At 36.1% G+C, this 14,577-nt stretch overlaps 1 protein-coding gene across 3 annotated transcripts in view; it reads right to left on the bottom strand.

The window, feature by feature from the left end:
* Window positions 1-2,127: 2,127 nt before the first annotated feature.
* Window positions 2,128-14,577, bottom strand: part of KIF6 (kinesin family member 6) — a 121,419-nt gene continuing 108,969 nt past the window's right edge. For 2 of the 3 annotated variants that reach the window (XM_032443231.2, XM_032443233.2), the window contains 4 exons: window positions 13,442-13,536; window positions 7,619-7,708; window positions 5,634-5,740; window positions 2,128-2,754 (listed from right to left, as the gene is read on the bottom strand). In XM_032443231.2, the coding sequence (XP_032299122.2) occupies window positions 2,738-2,754; window positions 5,634-5,740; window positions 7,619-7,708; window positions 13,442-13,536 (309 nt within the window). In that variant the 3' untranslated portion in view covers window positions 2,128-2,737. Of the gene's footprint in view, window positions 2,755-5,633; window positions 5,741-7,618; window positions 7,709-13,441; window positions 13,537-14,577 lie in introns of those variants that run through there. The other variant, XR_014944664.1, reaches the window with a different exon arrangement.

Below are 14,577 nucleotides of genomic sequence, written 5' to 3'. Positions count from 1 at the left end.
GTGTCTTGGTGGAAATCCTCAGTAATCTTGCACTGTTAAGTATTTCTGCCAATTTTAAAGACCTGATAGTAAGAGTTCAAACCATGTAGGCACTGAGCTCTGTGTCTAGAGAAATTCCAACCATAAAGAGAGAATTCAAGGACTTTTTTTTGCCCAATTCTTATAATACTGGAATGAGAGAATTTGTCCATAGTAATACCAAGTAAGGACTTGCAATTCACGTCCAGCCTGTCTTGAGGAATAGATTAAAATTTAATTGAAGATGCTATTAATTTACAACCCATACTGAATAAGAGCTCAGAGCTTTTTAGCACTTGCTGTAAATTACAAATTACACAGCTTCTGGTGCATGCATTCATGGGCACAGACAACCTCTGGTAGAAAGGAAAAGCAGAATTTGCACAGGTTTGGGCTGAAGTGCCTTACAAGGACAATCTACTTTTTGAAGATACTTGAGCCAAAATAATGGAAGCCTGCTCCTCTTACCTGTATGAACTGCTCCAGGGCTTGCCTGTCCAAACATGTATAGTTCTGCAGGAACTTGAGCTTCTCCAGGTGGAACTGGTCCCGAGAGTGTGTTTCTGCCTGCTTTTCCAGCAGCTGGAACACCATAGCACCCAGGAGGAGGTAAAAGAGATACCCTAGAACTAGCAGTGGAGTCCAGCTGATCTGCCAGTTGGGTGCTGTGAGGAAGGGCATACTGCTGCCGCCATCCCTGCTCTGTACTTACTATGTTACACTCACAAGATATTACTATCCTGGGCACCCAGAAATTATTCACCAATGTTCCCAGCTACTGTGCTGGAGATCCTTTTAACAGAAAATTTGGGTAACATGCCCACAAGAAATGAGACTAACAGACAAATTTTATCTTTCTTCATCTTTTCTCTGTCCACAATAGGTAATATTTATGACTTAATAAATATGTGAATCACAGTATCTTCCTCTTATGAAAACAATTTTATCCAAAAATCTCAAACAAATGAAGCTGGACACAAGTCCTCTATGATAGATATTGTCTTCCAGGCTGGGAAGCTGAAATGAAACTGGCTTAATGACTTACTCAGGGTGATATTAATGTAGAACCACGAAGAGACTCTGGAAGTACTGACAAGTAAAGCCTTACTCTAAACAATAGACATCTGTACAAGAAAGCATTATAAGGTCTCTAGTTACAACAGAATCTCCAGGACTAAGAACACTATAGAGCTGAATAAATGGAACATTTAATAGCAGCCGTCTGTACCACACAAACATTGCTGGTACCAGTGAAAGTAGGGTGATGAAACTCATAAACATTCTGGATTCAGCCTGGTCACAAAACAGTTTCTCCTTTTTTACCCTAAAAAGACCAGCCCCTTCACTGCCTTTCCCGGTAGTCCTGAGCTCTTTGTAAGATGATTCCACATTTGAACATCCCTTAGTCCATGGAGTTAGGAAAGGAACCACTCATGCCTGCTGCTTTCAGTCTCTGCATTTCCCTTTTTTTACCCACATGTGAAAGGGGAGAAGGGGCTCAAGTTAGTCATTAGCTAAAAAAGTACCAGATGCTCACTCATAGGAGCTTTAATGATTGTCAGGCTCTGAAAATTAGCTGGGCTAGCATATTTTTTGTCGGAAGACCCTGAAAGCTACATTCATCCATGCCAGACTGCTTCTGAAAGAAAACACATACACCTATATGCACAATGAGAGAGCCATGTGGCGAGGACTGCAATTCTATAAAGTTCCCTTCCCATTAAAATGTCCTGAATACAGATATCCTTCCTTATTATTCAGGATTTGAATTTCTGGTCATGATATTAGAGGCGGATGCTGGCGATATGGCAGCAGAGGTTGAGCCTTCCCACCAATATTCCATTCCATGTTGTTGACAGGTGGCAGCAGAGGGACAGTCTGACACAATGGCATCTGACGTGAAAGTGCGTATGAAGCAAAGGTGTGTCACCGAATTCCTCCATGTGGAAAAAATGGCACCCACTGACATTCACTAATCCTTGCTGAACATTTCTGGACATCAAACAGTGGATGTGAGCACAGTGAGATGGCTGATGATGTGTTTCAAATGAAATAATTCTGGAAATTTTGAACTGTAGAAGTTATTTCCAATAAAAATTAATTTTCATATTACCATACAATATCCACATTTTAATAATCAGGGATTAAAACTATTAGGTATTGGGTACAATTAAAATCAGCAAAAGATCTCAAATTATTTTTGTAATATTTTTTAACCCAGAATTTTTTTCTCAGACATCTCTAAATGCAAAATAGATGTAATTTTAACACCTTATTCAAATCCATGCAAATAAAACTAGCCAATTTCATCTGATTTCTTTGCAAGTTTCCAGTATATACCTACCAAAGGAGGAAAAAATAACAACATTCAATCGTTAGTAATATGTATTCCCCAGATTAGAGATGTAGAAGAACATTAGTACAGTAATAAATTTAACATCTAGAAAAACAACAATAAATTCCGAGTGAGCAAATATATTTGGCAAAATCATGATTATTTGTGTAAGATTTGCTTAGTTTTAATGCAAGCTGCTGAAACTGAAATATTCAAATATAATCCCCTGAAGAAATGGATTTTTGCTGTCAAATAGAAGTCACTTTTCTATCATTGTACTTAAATCTGAACATCCAAAGTGGCTGTTTATTCTCAGAAGAGGAAGGTAACGAAGAAAGGTCTTCAACAGTTTCTAAAAGGAAATAGAGGACTGCCACAAGAACTTCATTTGTTTCCCAGGCCTGAAAGGAGATTAAAAATTTACCAGGCTGTGTTTTAGAATATCTCATCAGTTTAAAAAATAGTTTCACATACATAAAATAGAGGAAAAATAAGTTACTTTAAAACTTCCAAAATGAAAAAGAATTAATTTTCTGTATTTTCATTTATTTTCCTTAAGACTGAAGAAGGCAACAAAAGTGCAGAGTACTTTGCAAAAGATTTTCAACTTAGCTGCTACAGGGCTTTGACAATCTCAGCAATACCCGGTGGATATATCTGCTTTAACTCATCTCTGCTTAGAAAACAAACATTAACAACCTACAAAAACTGAGCAAATCTTCTCTGAGATCTCTCACACTATTTCACCCATGTTACTGTCACTGAAGATAACAAGCATTCCTCTGCTTTCTGTTTATGATATTTATTTTTCCATTCTATTGACTTTGGCACACATTTATACTCTTTTATTTCATTTCTTTTTTTCCCAGCTAATGCAAAGTTGAGCCCTCAGTTTGCTTCTAAGATACTGATACAACAGCTTGAAAGACTTTGAGACAGTTTGAAAATATGTTGAGGTTTTTTAGACCTACCAGATTTTGCATTTTCTCATTGTTTCCTGCATGGCACATTATATGTAATAATCACGCCAGGAGTGCATACACTTGCACATTAATGCAGAAATGCTTATTGAGCTTCTCAGTTGAAGAGAGTTGGGGAAGGGAGACAAAAAAGCACTGGACTGGAAATTGGTACACAGCTTACCCAGGAAGCTCTGACTCAACTTAATGGCTTTGGCAGTCACTTCTCTCTGTTTCATCTAGTTGAAGTTTGACATTTATTGATAAAAAGTTCTTTGTGAAATTGATAATACCTTTTCTTTCTTTTTATTTTTCTATCCCTGAGCTATTCACTCTTCTTCTTCTACCCTTTCTACTTAGCTGTACTTGATCTTTATAAGCTATTCTTTATAAAACTTCCTTCCAGTTCTCATTTGCTTTGGAGGTAATTTTTACTGAAAATCCTTATAGCCAATAATGCACAGTGCTACAGCAGTTACTGTTCTTCTCTTTAAGTTTAGAAACAAATAAAAGAAGAGTGAAGTGGTGGATAGAAAAAATAGCTGAGGCAACTATGCACTGAGACAAGCTCAGAAACTTGCTTGCCCTGAAGTGAGAAGTCTTGTGATGAAATACAGTTCATGTGAAACCTTCAGTACCTTGAATTTCATGCAAGATTAGAGAAGAAAGTGGTGAGCATTTCTTGTGCCATGTTGTACTTGAAAATGAAAACACACTTTACTATCACAGATTGGAGCAGTGGAAGTTCTGCCTCAGCCCATTTTATGCCATTTAGAAAAGCATCTCATAAATGTCCTCACGTACCACTATTGTGCTGAAGGGCAAAGTATTTCTTTAACAGTCCCGGTCTCTTTATCATGATAAACCAGAACAAACTTCTTTTCATCAAAGCTTCCTGCTAGCAGAGGTTGCATCCTTCAGATCTTGGAGATTTTCCCTCCACTTGCAAGCAACCAAGGAAGTGAAGCTTTCTTTCATCTGCCAGGTTAACTCCAAATCCTTTTCACAGCTTATTGCTGAGCTGTCTCCTATCTATACCACATCAAGTCCCACATGTTTTCAATATGTAGGCCATAGTTATCTAGCCTCTTTACTAATTTCTGCTTGTGCAAATCAGTCCTGTGTTGACAGAATGATCAGAATAAGCACTATGCAAATGTTTCTCTGTTCATTGTCAGTCATTTTGGGCCGTTGATGGTGATGCCTGCAGCCCATCTTGTCTAACTGAACTTCAACAGGATTGTAAAAGTTCTGACTGTTTGCAAGTGTACTTTTCATAACTTTAAGCCTGGCAAAGTTGATAATGCCTCGTCCCTTCTGAAACTGATGTATGATGGCAGGTAATTGACTGTGGCTGAAAAGCATATAGGATGGAAAAGGCATTTGAGAAAGATGTTCCTGATATGGTATGACTTGGAAACAGATGATCACAGAACAAGATGTGCTTGATAGATTACTGTACACAAAACTGATCAGATCTGGACGCTCTAAAGGCATGAAATGTTTGCTGTAAGTAAATTATCTCTAACCTCCTTATAGTGAGCAGCCTATAAATTCAACTTAATTTCATTTGCAGAAGAAACTTGACAACAGCTTTTCTAAATAAAGACAAAATGGAACCCAAAGCCAGAGTGTGCTGAGTGTTTGCTTTGGATGAATGTAAAAGGACTGGTTTTTTTTTCAGCCACTGTGTGTTTACCTGACAGTTTTCTGATAAGCAGCATGATAACAAAACCCCACTTTGTGACAGTGGTAACACCATCTGCCAGGTGCTGATGGCTTGCTGAATAATGCTGTCATCAGCGCTTGAGTGCTGATGGAAAGTTATTGCTTCAGTAACCATTACTGCTTTCATTTTTCTGTCTAATTGCTAGCTGCCACTAAAAACTATTATTAAAAAAGAAAAAAGAAAGAAGAAAATAAAGAAGGAAAAAACCTTGCAGATTGTTTTTCTTTATCATGACAAATTACTCCTGAGTGACTTCGCAGTGCCACTGTTTTGTGTTTAGTGCTTTCTGCTTCCTGCCAAATTTACTTATCTACCTGGTAGAATGAACTAACTTTATTGCCTACCTATGATTGCTCTCAGTAACTGATTTGTTGACAAATACCCATAGAACATTTTATTAGCCCTTGATATAATAAAATGCCTGCTAAAGGCATACTCTATTAGATGCAGCAGCCAGTTTAATTGATGAGGTAGGCTGAAATGTCATCATTTGCACAATCTCAAGTGTTTGCTCGAATCAGTTCTCACTTGTGTCCTTGTATCACTGTAAGTTTAGCTATTTATTTATTCATTCAATTATTTTAGGATTTACCTTTCTTTTGCAGAATGTTCTGTCTTGCTTTAATGAAAGCTAGGATGTCAGCATCAGTCTGGCTGTCTCCAGTTAGAGGAATAGATGTACTTGAACTTGGTGAAGTCCTGAAATGAGAAAGCATATTTGTGGACCAAATGAATAAAGTAATTATTCTATTGCTTTATCTCTACTCTCCTTCAAATGCAATTGTTAGAAATTGCACTGTTCAGAGTAGAAATAAGCTGAGGATGTCTTAATGGAGACTCCTAAGAACAGTTAATAGTAGCGTTTTAGTTTAGTGGAATTACAGGTGAAATAGTTATAAAAGCTTTCACAAAAGGTTAAAAGTATTTTACAGATCAATCAAAGGTTTACAGACAAGTGGAAAAGCTTTGTATGGTGACTTTTTAAAGAAATTATGGATATGACTATGCCATGTACTTCTTTGCTTTTGGAAACAAACATACAAACAAAAAACCACAGCTCTTTATTTAAACAGATCATTGGCATTTTTGCCTACTGTAAGGGAATTAAGTTTTCATTTGAACACAGAAGTAAACAGTCACATGATATTCAGGATATCTGCTGACAGAGGCAACTACTTTGTGCTGGTGAGTCTCCTGTCCAGATGGAGATATCATTTCTGCACAGTTAAGTCCTTAATTTACGTCTGCTTTTAGGTAGACACACTGGTGGTATATAATGATGTAGTAGTATAGGAAAGTTATTCTAATCAGCTAAGGATTGTCTCTGTGTCATTAGTCTTATGAAAAGATTAAGCATTAATGTAAAAATCAGAAATAGAGTGATAAAAATTACAATATGAAAGCACATGTGGTAATGGAGAAAAATTATTTTCTACCTTTGTCATTACTGTTATTTCTGACGTTTTTTACCATCTGCTGCAGTAGAAAGTAATTGTGCCTACAATAAAACAAACCTGACATCCTTGTCTTTGGAATAATACTAATAAGTCCCCTCTTGCAAAATTAATGAATAAAAATGGGAGGAAAAAAAGAAAGAAATTGCTATACAAACTCAATAAAATATTTCGTCTGCAACTTACAAGGATAACTCAAGATACCATCAAAAGTTTATTTTTCTTGATCTTCACGTGATTAGCAATAATATAAAAAATAATTTAAAAAACACACAATATATATAGATTTGCTGTTCTAGATAAGTTTTATTTTGGAAGATGAAAGGAAAAGCTTGCAGTTTGTTTGTACTTCTGCAGCTTGAAAAACAGTAGCTTAACTATATTTTCCTAAAGCTCTTAATAGCCAGAAGTACTGAGCACAACCACTGGGTGTAGACTACCTTGGCATGATGTTTCAGTGGGAGAAAAGGACGGGGAAATGGAAACATATGGAAAAAATGAAAAGCCATCCAAAAACACAACACAAAATAGTAGTTGCTGCTAACCTGCTAGGATAATTTTCACAAGAACATGGCATATAACATTTGCTAAGCCTGACAAACTCAGACTGCTGCTGTTTTTATTTTACTCTAATAACTTGTAGGAGGGAAACTCAAAAGTATTTCAAGTCATCACAAAAAACCTTGTATGAAATTTTACATCAGTGTCATGAGGACAAAATCACAATAAACATAAACAATAAAAAATCTCTACCCAGAACTTGCAGTCTGTGATAGTTACACACTCAGATCTCTTTCTTTCAAATTATTTCAAATTATAGTTTTAGAGTCCCTTTCTCTTTCAGAAGCAGCAGTCATGAGGAATCATGAGTGCATGTGGAAGAAAGCCTGAGGCCAAAAGGAAACCACCTCCTTCCTAGTGATAATGCAAGTACTTGTGCAAAGCTTGTGATGTTGTTGAGGAATTTTGAGTAAAATCTGCTATTCTTCCCTTCCCCTCTTTTTCTCTCTTTCTCTCTTTCATTTTAAAGAAACTGTTTATAAAGACAGCAATAGAGGGTTACCTAGGTGTTATACTGCTGGCTTGTATTTTCCTCTCCTTTTTGCCTATGTAGGCTTCTTACCTTATTTTTGTACTTGGGTTATTAAAAATGATTGAATTGTTTCTCCCAGATGGATCTTCATTGGAATTGGCTCTTGTGGTCTCTGAAAAGCTGGAATGGGAGAAGAAATGAAGGCAAGAATATAATCCTTGTAGAGAGAATGTTAGTACATGCTAAATAAGTACAAAGAAGTTATTAAAAATAAGTTATATATATATATATATATATATATATATATATATATATATATATATACATACATACATACATATAAAGCACTTGTTGTTTATGGGAAGAAAGACTGTTTTCACTTGAAGTCATGTGATGATGAGCTTTATGTAGAGAATGTGGCTACTCAGGAATGCATAAGGAAGATCATGCTTTTAGGATTTGCCTTCTGAGTAGGGCTTGCAAAGTGCTTTGATAAGCCTCATGAACAGTCTGTAGAGATATATGTAGTTCCCAAACTGATAATTACCCAAGTGAGGTTTTAGCAAATTTTTCATTATTTCTTTGGCCAGGCAAAATTATTACTGAAAATAGTTGGAGATTGAATAAAACTCACTGAAGTCCTTTGAATGTGACTTGATGAGAGCCAAATATATGGAGAATCGCTGTTGTGCATTCCTGCGTCTACAGATATAATTAGCAAGGAGTCCTACAATGAAGAAAGCAGATTTCTGCCGGGGGATGTCTTAGGACAACTCCCCCCTCTCTCTAGGTTTTTGTGTACGCTGCTGTATCTAGTGTCATTCTAGATCGAAGTCGAAAGATGGAATTACTCAGTTATAAGATTTTTCCACTAGATGGCAGAATGGGCAAGTTCTTGCTTTTCCTGCTCTGCAATACTTCACTGCGGGAAGACGATGTGATATTTCTGACAGAGAACTTGAAAAAGGAAAGAAAATTTTCACTAAAATGTCAGTGTATTATACTGTTCCAGGTTCATTCTTTGAAAATGATATTGTTCCCCCGACGTTAATAATACTCCATATTTTATTATGGATATGTACTGCAAGAACAATAAAGGATGTGTGATGATACTACCTACTACTTGGTTTAACAGCATTTGGGAGCTCTAGATTGAAGTTCTGTTTCGGTATTATATATATATATTAAAAAAGCCATTGATTTGGCAGTTATTAAAAATGAAGTGATCTAGGGGCTTCAATTCCATTTTCTAGAACAACTCTTCAACTGTGCCCCAGGATACCACGCTATCCAACACATATAATTGTGGTTTAATAAATCAAAATGCATCAACTGAATCATAACAGACATTCACGATTGTCTTCTTAACCTGCAATGAATGTAAGGTACTGTGACTTAATTGGATTGTTTGTCATTGCCATAAGGTTTTTTTGCTTTTTACTTGCCACAATCAGGTTGTGTACATTTATAAATACTGTGAGTCAGCTGATATAAGTTTCATTATATCATTATATTTCATTATATCAGCTGATATAATTTTCATATTTGAAATCATGCTTCTCACTGTATTTCAATGAAAATTACTTTCCAAAATTGTTGAAGTCCACTTTTAAAAAGGGACATTGATTCAGGCCAATATAAAAACGAAACAAACAGGCATGCAGTACTATCTTGCTTCCAAATAACAGACACTATAGGTGTGACAAGGAATTGACTTCAAAGGATCTCATTTTCAATTGGTCTCCAGGATCTGGGGCAATAGACAAAAACTGGTTTTAAAGTGATCTGGGAGAACTGAGAACCTCAAGAAGGTGATATTTAAAACAAACCAACTTAGATTGAGTGAGGTGAAACCCCAAAACAGGAAATTATGACTGCGTCCAGTAATAAAACAGGGCCTTAAACTACTCTGTCTGCAAGACATTACAGCCAGACATGCTTGTTTGCAAGTTAAAGGAGCTTTGTAATGACTGGAGGTGTTACTTTCATGAAAGTGGTTAACAGAGTACTAATCAAACAAGTGAGACTTTCATGTTGGTAGAACTCTAAGTCTTATTTACATATCTCAGAAATCATTAACATTTCTCAATTAGAGGGATGGTCTGTATAGAGATAACCTGCATCCTTTGTCTTAAAGCTATGGTTATTTTTCCATGGTATTGTAAGATCTGTTGCATCAAAAAGGGATAAATGAATGTAATTTTCTTGTGCAGTGGTGAGTTTTCTCAGATTCTTTAACATTTAGGGTGTCTATATCTCTCTTCTGTTCCCAGAAGCCAGGATCCTTCTGTTTAACCTGAGTTTTAGGTGATTTTCTAGTGATGAGAAAAGGGGAAATTTTGCTAATACTGCTTCACACTTGATGGAAAGCTATTATGATGTGGTGGGGGATGAGGGCAATGATCCCCCACTCTATGTGTTAAGCCTGAAGGTCTTGGCATAGCCCATCTACTTCAGATTTCTCAGTACTTTCTTAAACTTAGTAGCAGGAGTTTTTACCCAGTGGGTGACTTGCTTTTTCTTTTTGAGTTGTCTGTTGTGAAGCATATGTCTGGGTCAGGCTTGGGGCAGCAGCTTGAGAGATGTACACACTGTTTTTGCAGTGTTTCCCTTGCTTTGAAAACCCAAGAGCTGATAGCTCCATCTAGCCCTTGAAGTGGAGAAACTGGAAGAATGATAAGCACTGTTGCATGAATGCTTGATTTGCAAGTGTGGCACTGAAAAAAAAAGTGGAGAATGTATGTAACATCCAAAGGCATGCAACCTCTACATTGTTAAAAACAAATCTGCTTCAGTTCTCCAGATACTGGAACCTTAAAAGTAGAAGGAACAGATGTTCTATTTAAACACAGGCAAAATATATTCAGAAAGATTCAAGCTGCTTAAAATCTGAACATTTTTGTGTTTAGTTGCAAAATAAATTTGGCTTCACTAGCAAATTCCTAGATAAATTGTTCAAGTTAAATTGTTACAAACATTTGCAAAGCTTTGAAATATCATTAATCAGACATGTTATTCTCAGATTATATTTTATCATCATGTAATGCTGCAGAAAATTGGCAGCAATGAGAAACAATCAAGACAGAAAACATTGCAAAAAATGTAAATGTTTCCTTTGTTTCACATAGCCATAGCATAGGGAATACATTTTGTAATCCAAGACTATCAATACTAAGACAACTGATGCTAGAAGTCTTCATAGAATGTGAAGAGTTATCTGGAAATGTAAGGAAACTAAAGTGACAGATTTCAAAGAAGCTTAGGGTCTGATACTGAACATGATGCTTTCTGGAACAGGACAAATGAGATCCATTAAGAGGTTAGGAAAGAAATAAGTAAACAGCAAAGTAATGGATTCCTTCTGAAAAAAGGAAAAAATCTACAATTTTTAGATTTCAGTAAGCATCCAACGTTTGTTTGATTCAGTGGAAATAAAAGAACAATTCAACATCAGTGAAATTAATCTTTCAGCGAGAGAAGTAGGTTGGATGGGGGCAGCCTGGTCTACTATTAAATGTGGAGGTTGGTGGCCCTGCCTGTGGCAGGAGGGTTGGAGATTCATGATCCTTGAGGTCCCTTCCAACCTAGGCCATACTGTGATTCTGCAGTTCTGTGAAGTAACTTGAACAGGCAAGTTCAAGTTTAACTGTTCTGCTAGGTGGACATAACAAAATCATTTCAGAAAGAGATTCCTGATTTTGAGTTGAATTAGAAACAAAGAGCCATTTGTAAAAGAGAGGAGAAATTGTAGACTGGATTCATCCTTCACAGTCACGGGAACACAAAGTTCCTGCATCAACGGGGGTCAAATAAATCCTTGGGAATAAAGATTTTACTGTTTTATATTTTTTAAGACTGTGAAATTGGAAGCTTCTACTTTAAAATGTTATTGCCTCAGGTAGGAGGAAAAGTAAAATTTCATGCACAGTGGGATGTTCATTCTGCAGCTCTGCCTCACAAAAAGCAGAAATAGTGTTTCCAATTCTATATGCATCACACTGGAAATGTACTAGTATGTTTGAACAGTTGATACAAGATCAGCTCTCTGAAACTGTGTGGAGGAAAAAAAACAGTCAACTTCAAATCACCATTGAAAGTATACTGATATGTAGTAGATATGAGAAAACAAAACAATATACTTCTGATTTGTTCTATAGTGTAAGTTTGAGAATGTGAATGCTCTGGGTCTGTGATACCTATGAAAGGATCAGTAAGTTATCTTGGTCAAAATGTCCATTACTTACACGCAGAGAACTCCACATTATTAAAAAGTATGCTAGTTTTACTGAGAGACCCCATGGGGCAGTACAGACCACCAAAATAAGGTCAGCAATTTATAGTGATCAAACACCGTCACATGTTCCATTCCAAATACTAAATATCATCTTCTGAGACCTGTTCTCTGGTATATGCTGTAAAGGCATTTGAAGGAAAAAAAAAAATGTAAGAAAATTATAAGAGAACTAGTTATGTAGTTTTGCTTCTGAGAAGGAGCAGGGATGTAGGAAAGGGAAACTACTAATTGTGGAAGGCGTTGCATTGAAAAGCTTCTTGGGTAGTATCTTATGGTATTTCTAGCTCTAGATTAAACTGCAGAAGATATCACTGTACACTACTGAGAAGAATTCACATGAGCAACGAGGCAGAGAAGTTGCACAAGTGGTCCTTAGCTTAGTTCAGTACTAAGTCAAAAAGAGTATTTTAAACAATAGTCATGGATGGCTTGAGCTAAGGTGGGTGGCTTTGCACGGTGCTGGACTGAAAATGCTTTTGTATTCTGTGCCACCAGCTTTTCTGTGGGACTGGTAACATTTAGCCTAAATCCAGGAATGAACATCTCAAATTAGGTCTTAAATCATGCCAACTATTTGCGAAGTGAACAGTGCCTAAGTCTTTAGAGAACACAGGATGAGAACTGGAGCAAAGTAGAGAAGACTAGTGCTGTTTTTTGTCTGTCTGAAAATGCCTCCTCAGACACCATTATGGGGATTATGTGTTTTATTCTCTCTCTGCACTCACTGTGAGCAATTTACTGTACATACACAAGAGTTTACTACTGAAAAGTAGAATGTTTTATACTTTTTTGAGCAAATCTAGTATTTAATGGCATATAGGACATATTACGATTTACCGCAAAACAGAAAATATCATTTAAGCTGACTACAGTTATAAAAACATAGACCAAGCTACTCATCAGAGAAAGATTAACTACATAATGAGAAGTAGGGAAGAAAGCGAGGAGGAGGGAGAGAGAACATCTGCATTTATTGACAATGAATACAGAAACCTACATGTTCTGGTGGTACACATTTTCCTGCACTCTACCTTACTTGAAGGACATGAAATATCTGTTACTTCAAATCTGAATTAGATATTTTGAAATTAGAAGAGAACAATAATGAAATAATTCAGATTATTACTTTGTTGCAATGTGGAGGGTGAATCAATGCTTTACCATATCGCATACAATATTATTGTGGAACAATATGCTGCACGAGTGTAGCACCAGGACATTTTTTCAACAGGAAATCTAGGCTATGCATGCAATCATTTTAAAATCTGTTCTGATTTGCAGCCCCCTGAATTAACTCCAAAGAAGATACAATATGCTTGGATAGTAAAACTGAGTGATAACAGGCTTGTTTTTCTTAGCTATCAGTCATGAGAGTCCTAGTGATAGGTTTCCAGGGTACCAAGAAAAGCAAGTCATAAGAACTGATTTACAATAAGATACCTTCAATGAGATTACAAAACAACTGAATTTTAAGAATTTGTTTTCTACACAGTCAGTTTCTTGTAACTAGAAATGCAGTTTTTGAATGTGATATTTGCAAAACTTTCTGGTGTACCACAGTTCAATAAATCTTACATTTTCTTACAGCTAAATAAGGAGGAGAAAAATGATCAATTTACCTGCTAGCCAATGGATGTTGTGAAGATTTGATAAACTGGGGGTAAACCATTGTGGTATTTGGTGAGCTAACCAACTCTGTCTTTTCTTGCTGGGTCTAGATTGAAAAACAAAACTATGTAGTAGGATGGGATTTTTTTTTATAAAGCACTTAATATTGGCCTACAGGTCTCAGCAAAAATGAGGTAGGTCAGTGACTCATTCGAAAAACAATCTGAATCACACAGTATTTTCTTCACTTGGACAAACACTTCTGAACAATGAGAAAAGTGTTTAGGATTGAGTCATGGATATTTAAGCTCAGGTTAAAGGGTTCAAATTTGTAACAGTACATATTCACCATTTGAGTTTCTTCAGGAGCTCAGATGTATAGATAGGTCAAGATCCAAGATCAATCCCTTTCTATTTTTTTTTTTCCCCCCCAGTTTTTCTATTGGTGAATCATGAGAGACCTCTTCTGTTAAGGGACAGAAAAAATGTGCTACAGTGGATTCAAGAATATTACTTGTAGTGATTTTAAAAGTCTAAATTTTTAGAGAGGAAGTTAACTAAAACACTATCATCTTTGCCACAGGTCGGGGATTTTAATTTGAAAAGGATTTTGTAACAATAACTTGAATTTAAGCAAATTTCATGATGTTTTACCAATATGTAAGCTCCTCATACTAAATTCCTTATTTATTTTAGACTGTTTTCTTTAAAATACGGTTTACATTTATTCTCACAGGGATTAAACAAAATACTGACTAAAAACTTCTGTCTCTTTTATAACAAGTTTTGTCCAAAGACTAAAGCTTATCTTCTAGTTAATAATAAGTGATTTGTACAGACTGCACTTAGCAGTCTTTTCCACTAGGCTGATATGCATTTCACAGCCATGCTGTGCTACGAGATGCCATGTCACTGCTTGGAAGCCATTAAAAAAAAAAAAAAAAAAGTGTCAAAAGGGGAGATCATAAGAAAGCTATGTTGCTATTTCAGTTGTTTCCTTTCCAGACCTTTTGTACCATCCCCTGTGTTTGTGAAACCATATAGCTGTCTCACTGCCTTGTGAACTTCACATAATTTGCTTAAAATGACATCTCCTTAGCTCATTTTTACAAAAATATTTAAAATAGAACACTGTTTCCAGTGAGTT

This window comes from Coturnix japonica, chromosome 3, assembly GCF_054131305.1.
Source record: "Coturnix japonica strain WE chromosome 3, WE-NBRP24, whole genome shotgun sequence".
NCBI lineage: Eukaryota > Metazoa > Chordata > Aves > Galliformes > Phasianidae > Coturnix > Coturnix japonica.
The sequence above is the reverse complement of the archived record's forward strand: the minus strand, read 5'-3'. Positions and strand labels throughout refer to the sequence as shown.